The sequence below is a fragment of the Pan paniscus genome, chromosome 12, assembly GCF_029289425.2.
Source record: "Pan paniscus chromosome 12, NHGRI_mPanPan1-v2.0_pri, whole genome shotgun sequence".
Lineage (NCBI taxonomy): Eukaryota > Metazoa > Chordata > Mammalia > Primates > Hominidae > Pan > Pan paniscus.
In genome coordinates, this window is record NC_073261.2 from 102489592 (window position 1) to 102509019 (window position 19428).

At 54.6% G+C, this 19428-nt stretch overlaps 1 protein-coding gene across 2 annotated transcripts; it reads right to left on the reverse strand.

The window, feature by feature from the left end:
• Nucleotides 1–1591: 1591 nt before the first annotated feature.
• MFSD2B (MFSD2 lysolipid transporter B, sphingolipid) lies at nucleotides 1592–18503 on the reverse strand. Of its 2 annotated transcripts, XM_063595044.1 has the most exons (14): nucleotides 18051–18503; nucleotides 14823–14948; nucleotides 12076–12200; nucleotides 11388–11511; nucleotides 10992–11070; nucleotides 10768–10898; nucleotides 6625–6715; nucleotides 6393–6514; nucleotides 5847–5930; nucleotides 5461–5541; nucleotides 5124–5233; nucleotides 4637–4780; nucleotides 4092–4268; nucleotides 1592–2936 (listed from the first exon to the last, which is right to left on the reverse strand). In XM_063595044.1, the coding sequence occupies exons 1-14, from the start codon at nucleotides 18144–18146 to the stop codon at nucleotides 2912–2914; spliced, it is 1515 nt and encodes a 504-aa protein (XP_063451114.1). In that variant the 5' UTR covers nucleotides 18147–18503; the 3' UTR covers nucleotides 1592–2911. The 2 variants fall into 2 exon arrangements, with proteins under 2 accessions (XP_063451114.1, XP_063451115.1); XM_063595045.1 differs by lacking the exons at nucleotides 1592–2936; nucleotides 4092–4268; nucleotides 10992–11070; nucleotides 14823–14948; nucleotides 18051–18503 and having other exon boundaries at nucleotides 4647–5233; nucleotides 11388–12188.
• Between the last annotated feature and the right edge of the window lie 925 nt (nucleotides 18504–19428).

Here is a 19428-nt window from a genome sequence, read left to right on the forward strand (position 1 = left end):
TCTCTGTCGCCCAGGCTGGAGTGCAGTGGCGCGATCTCGGCTCACTGCAACCTCTGCCACCTGGGTTCAGGCGATTCTCCTGCCTCAGCCTCCTGAGTAGCTGGGATTACAGGTGCCTGCCACTGTGCCTGGCTAATTTTTGTAGTTTTAGTAGAGATGGGGTTTCATCATCTTGGCCATGCTGGTCTTGAACTCCTGACCTCGTGTTCCCGCCTCGGCCTCCCAAGGTGCTGGAATTACAGGCGTGAGCCACCACACCCAGCCGATAGGTTTTTTAATGCTAAACTTTGCATTCTTGGAATGAACCCAGTATGTTCATGGTGTATTTATTTTTTATACGTTGCTACTCATTTTGCTATTATTTTGTTTAAGATTCTTCCTTTCCCTGTTAATGGGTAAGATTAGCCCGTAAATTCTTTTTTTATTTTTGAGACAGGGGCTTGCTCTGTTGCCCAGGCTAGAGTGAGTGGCACTATCACAGCTCACTGCAGCCTCAACCTCCTGGCCTCAAGCAGTCCTCCCACCTTAGCCCCCCAAGTAGCTGGGACTACAGGTGTGTGCCACCACACCCAGCTAATTTTTAAAAATTTTTTTGTAGAGATAGGGTCTCCCTTTGTTGCCCAGACTTTTCTTGAACTCCTGGGCTCAAGTGACCCTCCCACCTTGGCCTCCCAGTGTCCCAGGATTACAGGCTTGAGCCATCACACCTGGCCTCTTTCCTTTTTAATGTGCTTGGCTGGTTTTGGTAAGAAGCTTACTCTGGCCTGATAGAATGAGTAGCAGAGTGTGCCTTCTTTTTCTGCTCTGTGGAGGAGTTTGTGTGAGGTAGGAATGATCCTTGATTGAAAGTTTGCTAGAACTTGGAAAAATCATTTGGTCTCATGTTTTCTTTGTGGGAATATTATTATTATTATTATTATTTTTTTTTTTTGAGATGGAGTCTCACCCTGTCACCCAGGCTGGAGTACAGTGGCGCGATCTCAGCTCACTGCAAGCTCTGCCTCCCAGGTTCACGCCATTTTCCTCCCTCAGCCTCCCGAGTAGCTGGGACTACAGGCGCCTGCCACAACGCCCGGCTAATTTTTTGTATTTTTAGTGGAGATGGGGCTTCACCATGTTAGCCAAGATGGTCTCGATCTCCTGACCTCGTGATCCGCCCGCCTCGGCCTCCCAAAGTGCTGGGATTACAGGCGTGAGCCACCGCGCCTGGCCCTTTGTGGGAATATTTTTAAATATTTATTTAATCCTTTAATATTTATGAGACTAAAAGGAGAAACTATTTTTTTCTGTAACCACAGAACACTTCTGACATCAGATGTGTGGGTTTTTCTACACCAAGCGATTCTTCAGTTCTCTATGGACATGAACTGGGTATCCTACAATTTCATTCAATTCTGATACTACCCAGAGTTAGTGCAGACCCAATAGGTTACGGGCTCAGTCCAACAGGCTGATCCCCACTTCCGATACCAGTTGCAAGTAGTGGGTCTCCAGGCGATACACACTTCTCTCCAGCTTGGCTGCAAATAGGGGATTCCCACAAAACCCTCCTCAGATTCGATAATTTCCTATAATGCATAGAACACAGAGAAACACTTTACTTAACATTTATTGGTTGATTATAAAATGAACAGCCAGATGAAGAGGTATATAGAATGAAATCTAAAAGGGTCCCCTACACAAGAGTTTCTGTCCCCGTGGAGTGGGGTAGACCTCCTGGTACATGGATGTGTTCACCAACCTAGAAGCTCTCTGAACCCCTTCGTTTGGAAGTGGAGGCTCCATTACATGGGCACGATTGATTAAATCATTGATGATGAGCTCAGTCTTCAGCCCCTGTCCCCTCCCGGTAGGAAGATAAGGCTGAAAGTTTCAACCTTCTAATCACATGGTTGGTTTCTCTGGCAACCAGCCCCCATCCTCTGCCAGTCACATCATTAGCATAAACTCAGATCTGTTTGAAAAGGGCTTCTTATGTATAACAAAAGATGTTCCCCTCACCCCTACCACTCAGGAAGTTACTAGCATTTTAGAAGCTCTGTGCCAGGAACCTGGGGCAGAGACCAAATGTGTATTTCTTATGTCACAGGGACCATTTAGGATTTCTATATATTTATATACATACACATATATACTCTGTTCAGTTACGCTTGTTTTGAAAACCCAAATTTGTTCTAACATGGCTGTGATATTAGAGAATGAGTACAGCATAATGTGAATTTCCTGTTACTTACACACCAATTTTGTCCTTAAGAAATGCTAGAGCTGGGAACGGGGGCTTGTGTCTGTAATCCCAGCTACTCAGGAGGCTGAGGCAGTAGGATCACCTGAGGCCAGGAGTTTAAGACCAGCCTGGGCAGACCGGGTACGGTGGCTCATGCCCTTGGGAGGCTGAGGCGGGGCGGATCACGAGGTCAGGAGATCGAAACCATTCTGGCTAACACGGTGAAACCCCGTCTCTACTAAAAATACAAAAATTAGCCGGGCGTGGTGGCGGGCACCTGTAGTCCCAGCTGCTTGGGAGGCTGAGGCAGGAGAATGGTGTGAACCCGGGAGGCGGATTTTGCAGTGAGCCGGCTGTAACGTTTTCTTGAATGGGTGGTAGGCCACAGATATTACTGGTCCACAAGCCAGGTTGGGCAGGAGCTTCCTTTTTCTAGAGACAAGTGCTACTGGGCTAGTCAGAGGCACAGGCCTATCTGAGATAGTCTGAAGGCAACAGACAAGAAATGCCAAGTGGGGTCCTGGCGTGCAGGCCAGTCCCTTCAGGACACATTGCCGAAGACTCCACATCCCAGGGAAAAAGGCCACATGCTAAACTGCCAGACCAGGTGCTGAAGGGCTGAGGAGGGCGATGTCAGGCCCTGAGGGTGCTGGCTCCTGTGTCCATTCACAGTCGCCCTCCTAAGCTTTAGGCCAGGCTGTAGCTGGTCCTCCTGTGGGAAGGGAAGGAAGCCAAGGAGAAGGATGGAAGTGGTGTGGGCCCTCTGTCCTGCCGCAGAAGCCCGCGGAAGGTTTGGTGGCTGCTCCTTGTCTTCCCAGCAACTCGTCTTCAACTCCTTCCCTCCCAAGTCCTGTAAATGAGCTACAACCCTGTTTCTCCAAGCGCCATCAAGCAGTTCCCCATCCGCCTGGCCTTCCCTGACTGGGAAGCGTGCCCTCGGTATCTCTCTGCTGCAGAGCCCGAGGCCGTCACCCTCGGCAGGGAGTGGCTGATGACAAGGCCACCCACTGCTGTCCCGCGTGGGCCTGCATGATATGTGCATGCTCGTGGACCTTACGTGTGTGAACATTGGGTGCTTGTGCACGTCTGCTGGACCAGACGTGTTGATGCTGCAGCAGTGATTCCTGAGTACCTGCTTGGCCTCAGGCTCTGTGCTGGGCTCTTGGGATACAAAAAGGAATAAAACAGCCAGCCCCAGCCTTCAAGGTTCCCATAGCCTCCCCGGAAGGTCAGTGAGTAGATCCTCCCTATCAGTGGGGTCGGTGTTCTGGTAGGGGAAGGACCAGGTCAGAGACCTGCTCAGTATTGCCCGTGGGAGGGAAGAACAGAAGACTCCTAGGCTTCCACCCAGAGGGAACGATGGTGTCATTCACCAAGACAGGGACACAGAAGGAGGAGCCAGTTAGGGGGACAAGATGAGTTCCATTGAGGCTCATCGAGACTGAGTGCCAGGCTTGTGGGCTACTAGGTGGAAATGTCCACATGCCAGTGATATGCGGCTGTGGAAGTTGAGGGAAGCACAGGCTGGAGGGGCAGCTCTAGCAGTCACCAGGCACAAGGAGTGCCTGAGTTGGGTCAGGCTAGCAGAAGAGGTACCAAGGGGGCTTTGGAGAGCAAAACCAATAGGAGATCAAGGAGTGAGCCCTCACATACCACAGTCTACCAGGTGATCAAAGGAAGAAGACTGAGAAGGGGTGGCCAGAGTGGGAGAAGAAAATCCAGGAGAAAAGGGTGACCCTGAGCTAAGGAAAGAGGTCCCAGAGGCAGGACTGTGTGACACAGCAGGGACGTCTGCAGGCTGGTGTTAGTCATTCCCCCAGCAGCCCACACTGTGCCTCACTGGCTGCAGGGGGCGTGCGGGGCTTACCTCCGAAGGCTCAGCCGGCTGGAGGCGTCCCGACTGGGTGTCTTTGGAGTGGAGCCGACCATGAGGATGCAGAGCCCAGCAAGGATCATGCAGGTGGGCACGGCGCCAATGAGGACCTTGAGGGTGACCACCACCTCCTCTGCTTGCTTGCAGACCCCTGCCTTATACCCCGAGAACCTGGAGAGACATCAGCCAGCCATTAGGGCAGGGCCTGCTGAGCCTGGCACCCTGGGTGGAGGGACTCGACACCTCACCCCACCCCACCCCCTCCTGAAACGTGGACTTCATTTCCTGGTCAGATCAGGAAAGGAGTGTCAAGGTGACAGGCTGACCTGGGAGAGTTTAGAGGGAACTGAGAATGGGGGAGCTGGCCCTCTCAGTCTCATGCACAGAGAAACCTGGGGAAGTGGTTCCCCACACTCTCCAAAGAGTAGCGCTTAGGCCCCAGGCTCATGGATGCCCCGAGCTTGGTAGGTGGGGGGCTTTGCCCTCTTCCTGCCCACTGGTCCTTGGTGCCTCTGCTGTATCCTAACCCTGGGACTCACTCCAGACTGAGGGTGGAGATGCCCAGGGCACATGCGCCAGACAGCTTGGTGAAGAAGACGTAGGAGGAGTAGAAGATGGTCTCCAGGCCTGGCCCGTGACGGTGCTGCAGCTGAAAGTCATCCACCACGTCTGGCAGCATGGACCTGCGGCGGGGGTGTGGAGTTAGCCCTCCTAGCCCCTTGGCCACCAGCAGCCTGTGAATTCTCTGGGGACGGAGGCCAAAGTGGATTCATCCCTGAGTTCTGTGCCCAGGACCAGACTGGCCACCAGAGAAGCAGATGGCCTGTGTGCTCGTACCCCCCGCCAGCCCCCTGCCGGCCCCCCGCCATTCCTACTGCCTGATGTCCTCTCAGGAGGGCTCTGAGGATGGAGCTGGTGGCCTCCATCTCCTGCACAGGCTGGGCGCAGGGGGCCTGGGACAGCAGGTTTACATGAAGGAGGTGACACCCACTGTGGACACACGTGAGGCCCCCACACCCAGCCTACCAGGGTAGCAGCAAGGACACAGCAATGCTCACGCCAGATACAAAGGCCACGACATATGCCACAGGTGCTGTGGGCACAGCAGCCAGCAAGATCGCAAAGGGCACCATCGCCTGGGGAGACACACACACCAGCTGTCCCGCTACCTGCTTCTTTGTGGGGCCTGCTCCTTCACACACGACTCGACTGACGACCCCCATGCCTTGCCCTGTGCTAGGCCCTAAAGACTCAAGGGAACACAGATCCACCCCTGCTGGCCCCAGGAGGCTCAGGCACCAAGGTCACCTCGCTCGCCTCTCCCCTCCGGCCACCCCCAATCCTTGATTCCCGCCTCACTCACAAAGATCCCAAAGGCTGACGTCTTCTTCCCAAAGCGCTGGAGAACCCACTCCCACAGCGGGGTGCTCAGCACGGCTGAGACCTGTGAGCAGACAGCGTCATCACGCCAGGGCCGTGCTGCCAGTGCCTTCGCCTGGGACCCCAAGGCCTTGGCTTTTAGATTGGATGCCTGACCTTGGCCTTGCCCCTGGTTCAAACCGGTGGCTATGAATGTTGTAATCCTGGCCCCAATGCTACCCTCTGCTGGAATGCAGGTGACCAAGACCAAAGCAGAGTCCAAAATGTTGACCACCAGAACTCTGGCCATATGTGTCACATCAAGGACCACACATGTCCCCAACTCAGGGCCCCAAGTGACCTAGCCTCCACCACCCCAGGTCCCCTCACCAGGATAGTTAGCACCAGGCCCTGGACGTGGTCGTGTAGCTGGGAGGCATGTGTACAGAACAGGACCAGGTAGCTCTGCTCCACCTGAGGAGATGGACAGGAAGTGGGTATGTGCAGGGCATGGCAGGAGCTCAGAAGTCAAGGGCAAGGACAGGGTCTTGAGTCTGGCATCTCCATTGGGACCTTGGCTTGCTGCTACCATCATACAGTCCCTTCCCCCACAAAGGACACTTATCCCCAACACAGATACAAACACCACTCCTAGGCCACCCTCATCACCTGCTCGGCTGTGATCAGGTGGACTTGACTACACTTCAGGTAATGTGAGAGGAAACTGCCCAGACATTGTCAGCCTCCTAGTGCCCAGGCCCTGGCCCTCCATTCCCACAAGCCCTACTGGGATCTCCCTCCCGGCACCAGCCCCTCTGAGCCATGTGCCAGCCACAGGTTTCTCCCTATAAAACTCAAGCCGAGACTGCACCCTGAACCTATGCAAGGTCAGCATGGCCAGCACCAAGCCTGTCGGGGGCAGCTGGCCAGAGGTACCTGAACAGCAGCAGAGATGAACAGGAAGGAGATCACCAGCTTCAGGTAGGGTGGGTGCCGGGTAGTGAGGCTCAGCCCAGCCAGGAAACTCAAGCCTGGGCCTGAGGCTGGGGCAGAGGGGTCTGCAACGCAGAAGGGTGTCACCTTGGCTTTGCAGAGTTCAAAAGCAAAACCTGCCCCCAAGCAGAGCCCTGCCCCCAGCTTCTGCTTCCCTCCTCACCAAACCCCATACCTGGCCGCTCCTTCACCCCTAGGCACAGTAAACTGATGCACACGGGGTAAGTCACTACAACCACGGCAGCCGCAATGCAGTAGAGACGGGCCTGTGGGACAGGACAGGACTGGGGTGGGTGATGTCTTCAACCCCTGGAGGTGGTGACACTGGAGGGGCAGGGCAGTACTGCCTCCCAGTGGGAGCGGAGGGAGGCACAACCCAAGCCCAGGACGCTGGGTCCCCACCTCCCAATCACCCCACAGGACAGCATGCTCTCCGGACCCGGGCTGGTCCTTCCACACACCCCCTCTGCTGACCCTGTGTTCCCTGCATGGCAAAGAGGACACATGCCCCAGGAGCCAAAGTGCTCCTTCCCACATTCTATGAAGCAAACATTGACTGCTGCTGCCTTCCGCATGCCAGGCCCTGAGGCTCCAATGATGAATAAGTGAGCCCTGTCCATCCATAGGGCTCAGAGTGTGGGGAGGAAGACAGATCCAGGAGCAGGTGGTTACAGCACGGTGAGATGCATGGTGACTCAGATTAACGGAGGAAGCAGGGCCGGGCGCGGTGGCTCATGCCTGTCATCCTAGCACTTTGGGAGGCCAAGGTGGGTGGATCATTTGAGGTCAGGAGTTCCAGACCAGCCTGGCCAACATCGTGAAACCCCATCTCTACTAAAAATGCAAACATTTAGCTGGGTGTGGTGGCGGGTGCCTGTCATCCTAGCTACTCAGGAGGCTGAGGCAGGAGAATCACTTGAACTGGGGAGATGGAGGTTGCAGTGAGCCGAGATCACAGTACTGCACTCCAGCCTAAGCGACAGAGCGAGACTCTCATCTCAAAAAATAAAAATAAAAAATTAATATAGGAAGCAGGGACAGGCACGGTGGCTCATGCCTGTCATTCCAGCTCTTTGGGAAGCTGAGGCAGGTGGATCCCTTGAACCCAGGAGTTCAAGACCAGCCTGGGCAACATGGCGAAACCCCATATCTACCAAAGAAAATACAAAAATTAGCCAGGTGTGGTGGTGTGCATGCACCTGCAGTCCCAGCTACTAGGGAGGCTGAGGTGGCAGAATCGCTTGAGTCTGGGAGGTCGAGGTTGCAGTGAGCTGTGATTGCACCATTGCACTCCAGCCTGGGTGGCAGAGTAAGACCCTGCCTCTGTATATATAGGAAGCAGGACAGTGCTACTTGTCATTCAGAGAAGAATACATCATATGCATTAAAATGCCTATAAAGACATGCACGAGAGTCACAGCCAGTTCGGGACAGAGGCTGCCTCTGGGAAGGGGAGGAGAGGGAGGGCGCAGGGTGGGGCAGGGCACTCATCCTGTGCAACCGCCCTGGGCCTCATGCTCTGGAGGGCACTGCCTCTGGGGTTCAATGCTCTGCTGTTGCTGTCTTGAGATTCTTAATAATTTTATAATGGATTTCAATTTTGTAAGTGAAATCTGATGGGACAGTGGGTTGTGAGCCACCAAGAGCGTCCAGTCTCTGCTCACATGAGGCTCTGCCCCCTGGGAATGGGTTCTCAGCCTCCTGCTCCCCACTCCTTGATACTTTCCCTTCCCCAACCCTTGTGTCACATCAAGGACCACACATGTCCCCAGCTCAGGGCCCCAAGTGACCTAGCCTCCACCACCCCACGTCCCCTCACCAGGACAGTTAGCACCAGGCCCTGGACGTGGTCGTGTAGCTGGGAGGCATGTGTACAGAACAGGACCAGGTAGCTCTGCTCCACCTGAGGAGATGGCATTGGCATTGGAGAGAGGCATGGGAGGCCTGAATGGGGGCGCAGATGTGAGTGCAGGGAGAGTCAGTCTAGGATACAGCCTTCTGGCCCTTGGCCAGCAGCAGTGTGTGGATTCGGAGGGTGGAGGCCTCTCACCTATCCCAATCCAGGTGCTTAGTGGACACCTAGAGGGTGCCAGTGCTGGAGGCTGCAATCCCCTGGCTGGGGCGGTAGGTGCATTGGGAAAGGGGAGATTGACTTTCCAAGGCCCTTCATTTTCATCTTGCAGAGTACATAGGCAAGGTGATTGCCCAGGCTGGAGTGCAATGGCGTGATCCCTGCTCACTGCAACCTCCGCCTCCTGGGTTCAAGTGATTCTTCTGCCTCAGCCTCCCAAGTAGCTGGGATTACAGGTGCCTGCCACTATGCCCGGCTAATTTTTGTATTTTTAGTAATGATGGGGTTTCACCATGTTGGCCAGGCTGGTCTTGAACTTCTGACCTCAAATGATCCACCCGCCTCGGCCCCTCAAAGTGCTGGGATTACAGGCGTGAGCCACCGCACCTGGCTGTAACATTTTCTTGAATGAGTGGTGGGCCACAGATATTACTGGTATTCTTCTCATACTATTGATGCTGAGACATTGGTGGGGGCAGAATCCCCGGGAGGGCTTGTTAACATAGAGATTGCTGGGCCCGGTCCCTAGAATTAGTGAATCAGAGGACTGAGGTAGGGCCTGAGGATCTACCTTTCTAACAAGGTTCCAGGTGTTGCTGATGCTGCTGGTCCAGGGACCACACTAAGATCTGTGCCTCTCTGCCTTTGTGTAAATCTGAAATATTAACTTAAAAACAAGCACAGGTCGAGCGTGGTGGCTCACGCCTGTAATCCCAGCACTTTGGGAGGCTGAGGCGGGCGGATCACCTGAGGTCAGCAGTTTGAGACCAGCCTGGCCAACATGGCAAAACCCCATCTCTACTAAAAATACAAAAATTAGCCAGGCGTGGTGGCGCATGCCTGTAATCCCAGCTACTCAGGAGGCTGAGGCAGGAGAATGGCCTGAATCCGGGAGACGGAGGTTGCAGTGAGCCGAGATTGCGCCCCTGCACTCCAGCCTGGGCAACAGATCGAGATTCCGTCTCAAAAAAAAAAAAAAAAAAAAAAAACACAAAAGGCCAACACAGCAGGTTTCAGGGCACACAGAGGAGAGGCCTACATGAAGGCTGCGGAGGGCAGCCCATGCCCAGTCCTGAAGGCGAGGGCCGCCCATGCTCAAACTCCTTTTTTTTTTTTTTCCAGAAAAGGATTTTTTTTAATTCAAGTAACTGCAAATAGGAAACCAGAGGGGGAGTCCCAGGCTGGGACAAATCATGGCTACCCCTCCCCAACAGAACAGGGGGAGGAGGTGGCCCCTACACCCTTTATGGTCGATTCGGGCCTCCTTGCTCACTCTGCTGCAGCATCCTAGAGGCAGGGCCCCACCTTCCCTGGGACTGGGGTAGTCGGTCACCCAGCCTGCATTGCCCCAGCCCCTCTTCCCCACAAAGAGTATCTTGGGGGAGGGGATCGTGGGCAGAACAGGAGGCAATGAGGATGAACATTGCTCAAACTCCTTTCAAAGGGCACCTGACTGCACAGGGAGGTGGCAGAAGGCAAGGATGGGATGCCGTGTAAGAGGCGGAGGCAGCAGTTGTGGGGTGGGGAGGGAGGTAGTGGCACGGGCCGGGGCATGGCAGTGGGGTGCAGGGTGGCTGGATGCATCCCAGAAGACTTTTGGCCTAAAAAATGGGCAGGATTCGGTCATAGGTTGGAGAGTTGAGAGAGGGGAGGAGAAGAAGAGGACAGTGCTGGAGGATGATAATGTCATTTACTTAAGGAAAGGGGGAAATAGAAAAAGAGAAGGTAAATGTGGTGGATAAAATAGAGGTGTATCTGCTCAGTGCTGAAGGGACCTGCTGTGAAAGGGAAGGAAGGGGGCTTCCCCCTCTCATTTCACCATTTCATGCTGCGGGTTGGGGGCTCACCTGGTCAGGGCTGGGGGAGGGGGCACGGGTCATAGGAAGGGCTTTATCCAGGGCTCTGCGAGGACACCAGACCCCTCTGCTGCCCCCTCCCCTGGCCTGTCCTGCGGCTTTCCCCACCCTCGCCCCTCCTCTGGGGCTGGCCTCCTCTGCTCCAGGTGGCTGGCCCAGTGTCTGTTCTATTTTATGTCTAGAAGGAACCCAGAAGGAGGCAGGTTTAGCAGAGGACGTTAGATTTGGGGGCCATCTGCTCAACTGGAGGAGCAGAGAAGGAATGAGGGGGCACAGTGAGCCCCCTAAAAGACAACAAAGTGGTGTGGACGGGAGAACCAGCCCTAGAGGAAGGAGGTGACCCTGCAGAAGGGACCCCAGGTTGGGGGGCCTTGCCACCCAGTGCACTTACTGCATTCGGGGAGACAGTGACTGGCCCCGGGGTCGCAGTGGCCTCGCACCTGTGGGGTCTGTGGGCGCCGGAGACGATGAGCCCGTGAACAGTGGCCCCCATCAGTGTTCCCGCCATCTCCGCAGTCATCCCTGGAGACAGAGTGCCACTTAAGGTGACTGAGAGGGAGTGGGGTCCCAGGGGCAGTTGCCTCCCTGGAACCTGAAACCCACGGCTGCACTCACGGTAGGCGGTGGCCGAGTCCCGCTCCCTTGGGCAGGGAGTCAGCAGCATGGTGAGCGCTGTGTAGGGCACCTGGAAGAACTGGGGCGTCGGCAGAGCTTAGAACCGCCCCCAGCTTTGCCTGGTGACAGCGGGCGACCTCCCCCATCCCGGGTGTCACATCCCGACACCCACAGGCCAACGTGACATATCCCAGCTGGCCACCTGAAGTCGGAGCTAGGGTCCCAAAGGCAGGAGGGGGCAGCCAGTCCCGCGCAAGGCTGGCGAGTGCCAATGGCATGGTCCAGGCACAGGCGGGTGGGGAGGGCGGGAGCCCTGCCCCCACAGCACACTTCAGAGTGGTCATGGCCAGCAATGGGCTTTGCCAGAGCACAGGCCCAGGAAGGGGCCCTGCTTACCGTGGCCAGGGCCTGGAACAGGCAGTAGAAAGTCGTGTACCAGAGGCCTCGCAGGCTGGTGAAGGGGGGCAGGAACCACAGGAAGAAGTAGGCCAGGGCGATGAAGGGGGTGCAGCCCAGCACCCTGCGGAAGCACAGCCGAGGTGGAGCGGCCCCCTGACCCAGACAGGGGGACACGAAGGGCCCAGCCTGGAGGAACCCCACCCCTTCTCTGCCCCTTGAGAATCCCTAGGCTGGGGCGCCCTGGGTGGGAGCCAGGAGCAGGGGAGAAGTGGCCGATGGGTCATGGAGGCAGTGGGGAATGGGCGGCCACTCCTCGTGGGAGCTCCAGCTGCACTCTCAGCGCTGCTGGTGCCCTTCCCTGTGTGGACATTGGGACACTGAGCTGTACTTCCTCCGTGAGGCCTCGCATGGCCTTCAGCCCAGTCTTCCCACACTCAGTGCCCCAGGCCAGGCCTGGGAGTCTTGGAGGCTTCATCCAGCCCCGTGCCATCTGGGTAGGGAGAGTCCCCAAGAATGTCTCTGAACTCCTTATCACTCACAGTCAGTCCCCAGTGCACCTGCGACATTATCCAGTCTTGTCTCCTAACCACCCAGTGGGTTTCTGCTAGGAAATAGGGCTGTGACAAACAGTGACCTCAGGGCCAGGACCAGGTGCCTGGATCCTAAGGACTGAGCGGTTGCTCACCAAGGCATGAGCCGTCCAGACCCTGTCCTTTGGCTCCTGTTGATGAAGAACCCAGCCACAGGGTCAGCAGCCGCCCCAGACACTTTTCCCCCAAACAGAACAAGTGACACCTGGGCGGCAGGGATCTGAAACAGACAGGGGAGGGGATAGAGAGCTGAGGCCCAGCAGCAGCAGAGAGCCCATCCAGGCCTGCTTGCCATCAAGAGGGAGGGCTGGGAACCGGGACGGGAGGGCAGAGCCACAGTGTCAAGGGCTCCGCAGCCTTCCCCAGGACGCTGATCCCAGGGCTGAGTCCAGGGGAGGGAGCTGAGTGCTGGTGCCCTGCACACTCCCATTAGTACTCATGTCAGCCACTGCGGAGAGGACTCCAGGGCCCTCATCTGGGGCTGGCTCAGAGCAAGGAGGGTGCCTCTGGGCTGACAGAGGTGGACACTGTGTTTCACAATGGAAAGGATACATTGTTTTTTCTGACTATGTAAATAATACACTCATTAGAAAAACACTCAAACTATGCAGGAAAATACTAAGCAAAGCTCATCTGAAATCGCAGCATCCCAAGACAACTGCCAGAATCGTTTGGATGATCAGCCTTTCATAGGCTTCTTCATGTGTGCTTGAGATTGATCAGTTTATATAAATGGGATCATATCAGACTGTCATCTTAAACATTCGTGGATACCTCATTTTATTATTTTATTTTATTTTTTAATTAAGACAGGGCCTCGCTCTGCTGCCCAGGCTGGAGTGCAGTGGCACCATCTCGGCTCACTGCAACCACTGCCTCTTGGGCTCAGGTGATTCTCCCACCTCAGCCTCCCAAGTAGCTGAGACCACAGGCACGTTCCCCTACACCCAGCTAATTTTTGTATTTTTAAATTTTTTTTTTTGTGGAGGTGGAGTTTTGCCATGTTGCCCAGGCTGGTCTTGAACACCTGAGCTTAAACGGTCCTCCCGCCTTGACCTCCCAAAGTGCTGGGTGTGTGAGCCACCATACCCGGCTGGATACCTCATTTTTTTGTTGTTGGTTTTTGTTTTGTTTTTGAGAGGGAGTCTTGCTCTGTCGCCCAGGCTGGAATGTGGTGGTGCAATCTTAGCTCACTGCAACCTCCTCCACCTCCTGGGTTCAAGCAATTATCCTGCCTCAGCTTCCTGAGTAGCTGCGACTACAGGCGTGTGCCACCACACCCGGCTAATTTTTGTATATTTAGTAGAAATGGGGTTCACCATATTGGTCAAGCTGGTCTTGAACTCCTGACCTCAAGTGATCCTCCCTCCTCGGCCTCGCAAAGTGCTGGGATTACAGCTGTGAGCCACCATGCTCGGCTGGATACCTCATTTTAAAAATTTGGTTTTACTTACCCTCCATTCTCCATCATTCCCTCCGGTAGCCAACATTAACGAGTTGGTGTATATCCTTCTAGAATTTTCTCCATGCTCACATTTTAAACATGGACAGATACATATGTATATATATCCATCCACACACACACATATGGAGCCTGTCTTTGTTTTGTTAAAATGGGATCATTTTATATACTCTTCTCTAAAACTAACTTTTCTTTTTCACCAGAGCATCATGGAAATCACTCTAAGTCAACTGGTATAGATCATTATTTTGAATGGCTGCATGATAGTCTATTTGATAGTGATGTTAGTCCAGTCTGTTGACTTCTGTGGGCCACACTGGAAGAAGAAGAATTGTCTTGGCCAGGCACGGTGGCTCACGCCTGTAATCCCAGCACTTTGGGAAGCTGTGGTGGATGGAACACCTGCGATCAGGAGTTCGAGACCAGCCTGGCCAACATGGTGAAACCCCGTCTCTACTAAAAATACAAAAATTAGCTGTAGGCTGGGCGCGGTGGTTCATGCCTATAATCCCAGCACTTTGGGAGGCTGAGGTGGGTGGATCATGAGGTCAGGAGTTCAAGACCAGCCTGGCCAGCATGGTGAAACTCTTGTCTCTACTAAAAATACAAAAAATTAGCCAGGCATGATGGCACGCACCTGTAATCCCAGCTACTCTGGAGGCTGAGGCAGGAGAATTGCTAAACCCGGGAGGCAGAGGTTGCAGTGAGCTGAGATCATGCCATTGCACTCCAGCCTGGGTGACAGAGCGAGACTCCATCTCAAAAAAAAAAAACAAACAACAAATTAGCCGAGTGTGGTGGTGTGCACCTGTGTCCCAGCTACTCGGGAGGCTGAGGCATGAGAATCGCTTGAACCTGGGAGGCAGAGGTTGCAGTGAGCCCCAAGATCACACCACTGCACTCCAGCCTGGGCAACAGAGTGAGACTCTGTCTCAAAAAAAAAAAAAAAAAAAAAAATCGTCTTGGGCCACACATAAACACATAAAATACACTAACACTAATGATAGCTAATGAGCTAAAAAAAAAAAAACAAAAAAATTCATACTGTTTTAAGAAAGTTTACAAATTTGTGTGGGGCCGCATTCAAAGCCGTCCCGCCGCGGGTTGGACAGGCTTGGTCTATTATGTGGCTATGATACAGCTTACTTAGCCAACTGCTTCTATATTGTCGGGGATCTACATTGTTTCTCATTTTCCCACTACAAACAGGCTGCAGTAAACATTCTTGAGGACCTTGCCCTCATTGGCTTCTGGCTTTTTGTTGAGCTCGTGTCAGAAGTGCTGTCTACAAGGATAGTGGGAGCAGAAGCAGAGGTGGGGGTGGAAGGACCAGACCCCAAGGAAGATGCCAGCAGAGACTGGGCTGCTGCCCACACTTACCTGTGCTATATCAAGCAGGAAAAGCTGCAGGTAAAAGGCTGTGGCGCTGGAGGCTATCTGGTTGGGGACCCCACCAATGCCATAGCACACCTTCGTACAGAATGAGAGGCGACCGGCTCTGCTGTCCTGGAGGAGACACAGGAACTAAGCCCTTCTCCCAACAGACACAAAACAGGTCCCCACACCCCATGACTTCAGTAAACATCCTGAGTCTCTGTGATGTCTTCAGGGCTTTTCCAGCAACCTCTCAGCCCCATTTTGCCCCCATGTCATCCTAACAGGAAGTGAGACAGAAGAGAAAAAAGATCCTAAACCATGACCTCTAAACGTTTCCAGGGGGGAAGTTCTTCTGGACATCTTACCCTGGGCTTCCTGCTGAAGCCGCCATCATTTACTGAGTCAGCACGGCCGTGTAAGCTGCAGGACAGGAGACCTGGGCTTGAGCCTGCCTTTGTCACCTACCCCTCTATGTGACCTTGAATAAATCACATCATCTCTCTAAGCCTGTTTTCCTCATCTGTCAAATGCAACATCCCTGCCAATTTCACAAGGTTGTTTCGATGAGTAAATGAGGCGATAGCTCATTTACCCATAGCCTGCCTACCCACAGCCCTCCAGGGATGCCTGGCAGGCGTCTCAGCTTAGCATGGTCTACATACAGCTCCTGATGGCCATTCCATTGTCTAATCCAGCTCCTAGCAAATGGCACTACTGGTCCCCTCAGTGGCTTAGGCCACAAACTTAGGAATCATCTTTTATTCTTCTTTCCAGTTCTTGTCTATCAGTGAATGCCTCCTAAGTGGCTTCTGTGTCTGCCCTTGCTCCCTACAATCCACTCCACCCAGCTGCCAGTGCTCTTGTAATAACATAAATCACACGGTGGCTCATCCCTATAAACCCAGCACTTTGGGAGGCCGAGGTAGGTGGATTGCTTGAGCCCAGGAGTTGAAGACCAGCCTGCCCAACATGGCGAAACCCCATCTCTACTAGAAACACAAAAATTAGCCAGGCATAGTGGCCGCCTGTAATCCCAGCTACTCAGGAGGGTGAGGCAAGAGAATTGCTTGAACCAGGGAGGCAGAGGTTGCAGTGAGCCAATATCACACCACTGCACTCCAGCCTGGGTGACAGACTCAGTCATAAATAAATAAATAAATAATCAGATCCCATCTCCTCTCTGATTAAAACTCTCCAATGGCTTGCTATTGCAGGGGTTTTTTGTGTGTGTGTGTGTTTTTGTGTGTGTGTGTGTGTGTGTTTTGTTTGTTTGTTTGTTTCCAGATCCATGGTATTCAGTCAATGCCATTGCAGTTTGAATAAAACTCCAAGTCCTGATCATGGCTAAGGAGTCCACCCAGTCGGCCCCCTACCCATCGGCCCCCTACCCACCTCACCTCAAATAGCTCTCCTTCAGCCACACCGGGCTCCTTCCTATTCCTCAAAATCATCAAGTCTGTTGCTGCCTCAGGGCCTTTGCCCTTCCCATTCCTCTGCCTGGAAGGTGACTCCTTGTCATTCTGGTTTGATGTCACCAGCTTAAATGTCACCTCCTCCAAGAGGCATTCCCTAACCTCTCACCTCTCTCAGTTGTACTTACCGCCTGCTATATTCTCATTTAGTTCCTGCCTCTCCCTACAGGAATGTAAGCTCTCTGAGAGCATGAACTCCACCTTTTATTTATCATGGTGTTTCCAGTACCTAGAACAAAGCTTGGTATACAGTAGGTGCTCAGTATATATCCGTTGAAGCAATAAATGGCCATGAAGACCCTGTGTAAAGTGCTGTTTCTCTGGAAGAAGCTGGGCTCTTTTCTCATCGTTTGCTGGGGGCTGGAGGGAGTGGAGATGACACAGCTTCACCCATTTCCACATCTTGCAGGACACCCCAGCAGGCTCTTGTGAAGGGAAGGTCTCCCCAGATAAGGGTTTATCACACTTTGCACACTCTTCCTACCCACAGGGGAAAACCACACTGGGGGCAGGATGATTCTTTTCTGACATTTGTGTGAACATCATTTCAGCTTCCAGAAAACTTTAAGAACAGGCAGAATTCAACGTGACAGTCCCCCTCTCCCCCTAATGGGGACTCTTGTATCCCCCAAAACAGGCCTAGCTAGTTTTTAGAACTTTAGAAAGAACTTCCAAGTGAAGCCAGGGATATGATCCCATCTTGCCGTCTTGAGGATGACAGTTTTACCGAAAGTCATAAAAGCCCGGTACAGCTGTACAGTGAGCTGTACAAGGAGAAGCCCCTTGGGAGGGGCGGCTCCGGGCGAGGGGCGCAGCCCTGCTATCTCTAGCTGCGTGACCCAGAGCAGGGCACCTCGGTCTCCTTGGAGTGACCGGGGCTGCCACCCCTCGGAGAGTCGTAAGAGGATTCCACGCCGGCACTTCATCAGCAATGCGAGTGTTTCCCTCTTGCTGTTAATCTCACCCTGAATTTCTAAGTTTCCCTGGGAAGTGAGAGCCCCCGGAGAGCCCCTTCATCTCACCTCACTTTCTTGTGGGATGCAATCCTGTGCTCCCACGTGCCTCGTAGGAAGCCCTGAACAGGCTGGGGGCTGAGGTGGTCAGGGGAGGCCACAGAATGCCCTGGGCACGAGCAGGGAGCAGGCGCGTTCAGTGAGGCCCAGGAAGCCCCAGGTCCCTTGCTCCGTCCAGCACAGCCCCACTGGCCAGCACGGCCCGGCGGCATCGGGCAAGGGACAAGGGGCCCCGAAGACCCCGCCGCTCCCACCTGCCCTCCTCCCTTCTTGTCGGAGCCCGTGGCCAGGACCTTCCCTGAGGCTGCCTCCAAGGGGAGCCTGGTGCCTGGGCGAGGCCAGGGTCTGGGAGGGAGGCCGAGGCCACAGCAGCTGCCTGAGGTCGGGAAGGACGCAGCCTCCCCAGGCGCTTCAGAAAGCCCTGCCTGCCCAGAGCTCGGGGACCCCGGGAAGACCTGCGGTGGCACGGACAAGACCCCTAAGCCGGGAATCAGGACAGCAATGACCACGCATCCCCAAGTTACTTCCTTGGCTAGGGCTAGGCTTCCCGTCCTAGTCTCTTTCCGGCGCCGGCACCTACCAGCCTCCCCGCTCCCAGCCGTGTAACCCCGCGAGGGCAGCCCCTGAGCTGGCAGGTTTGGGCCGAGCCCCTCCGGGCTGCCCCCAGCTGGAAAAGGGGCTGCGAGGTGACACCCTCGAGCTCCCCGAGGACGCAGCCCCTTCCCGGTCCCCGCCGCCCCGCTCACCTCTCGCCCTCGCTTGGCGCTCCCCGGGCCGGGCTCTGGGGCGTGCGGCTCCGGCTGCGGGGACCCCTCGGCGGCTGGTGCAGGGGGCGCCGCCATTGCCACCGCAGCGCCGCCCGCGGCCGTTGCCCTCGGGGTTATCGCCCTTGGGAGGGGCGGCTCTGGACTAGGGGCGCGGCGCGAGTGGCTGCTGGCAACGCGGGGGAAACGCAGAAACCGCGAGGGGCACCGTTTCTTTGGCGTCCCCAAAGGGAAACAGCGAAGAACCAAAATCCGCGGGGGCAAAGGCCCGGCAGGCCCTCAGGACCGTTCTACTTGGGGTGGATCCCCGGGGGCGTGAGCGCCCGCAGACGGTGACCCTGCGCGCTAAGGGCTCCGCCAGACCGCTGGGGTGACCGCGGGCAAGCAGCAGCTCCCCTGCAAAATGAAGCAAGAGGCCCGCTCGTTCAGGCTGGACCATGGCTGAACAGGCATTCCGCCAGCTACACATGATGCCCAACGCCTGAAATATACATTGTCGAGTCTCCTATACAGACCACGGGGATGGCCAGTAACTAAGTTCTGGCCAGCGAATAAAAGCAGATGGCACAGGCAACATTCCAGAAAGGTCCTTAAAAAGGAAGAGGGGGTGACAGCAGGTAGCTAGTCAGCCTCGAAAAGGGCAGGAGAGGGCCACACTTCCAACCAGGTACGTCAGGCAACCATCAGGCGACAGTCAGGCGGTTGTTATGCTCCCTCTAAAATGATCATTGATCCAGCGGGGCCAGGGAAAGGCAGTCTCCCAATAGATAGAGAAAACCTGAAACTGGTGATCAGCTTCTCGGTAAGATCTCAGGAGCTGGGCAAGTGGGCTTACACAAATTGCAGAGTTTAACTGACATGTGACCCTCGAAGGACACTGGACTGGTAAGGGAAGAACGCCTCCAGTGAGCATGGGTACAACTCCAGTATACACAGTGTGCACACTCCCCTCCCAAGTGCTGGCAGACCACTGCCCATGCAGGCAGGCCTCCCAAGGGAAGAATCAGGGGAGAAGGGATGCGAGACCCCAGAAGTATGCCAATGCATAAGACCCCAGGTCAAAAGGTCAAACTGTGCACTTCTTTTTCAGGTCACCCGCTTGGCCCTCTTCCAAGTGTACTTTCCTTCCTTTCATTTCTGCTGTAGAGCTTTTTAATAAACTTTTATTCCTGCTCTAAAACTTGCCTCAGTCTCTCCTTCTGCCTTATGCCCCTCAGTGGAATTTTTTCTTCTGAGGAGGCAGGAACTGAGGTTGCTGCAGACCCATATAGATTCACTCCTGCTGACATATTTTGGTGCCACGTGACTCAGATACCTTCCACCAGTAACGGGTACACATTAACTAAAAATGCATCATAGA

Excerpts from the sequence above, each read along its gene's own strand:
- MFSD2B (XM_063595044.1), bottom strand. The coding sequence starts at position 18,146 with ATGGCGGCGCCCCCTGCACCAGCCGCCGAGGGGTCCCCGCAGCCGGAG. Across the intron at positions 5,542-5,846 it reads GCCTGGTGCTAACTATCCTG|GTCTCAGCCGTGCTGAGCAC; the intron begins GTGAGGGGACCT and ends GTCTGCTCACAG. Across the intron at positions 5,234-5,460 it reads CGTCAGCCTTTGGGATCTTT|GCGATGGTGCCCTTTGCGAT; the intron begins GTGAGTGAGGCG and ends GTGTCTCCCCAG.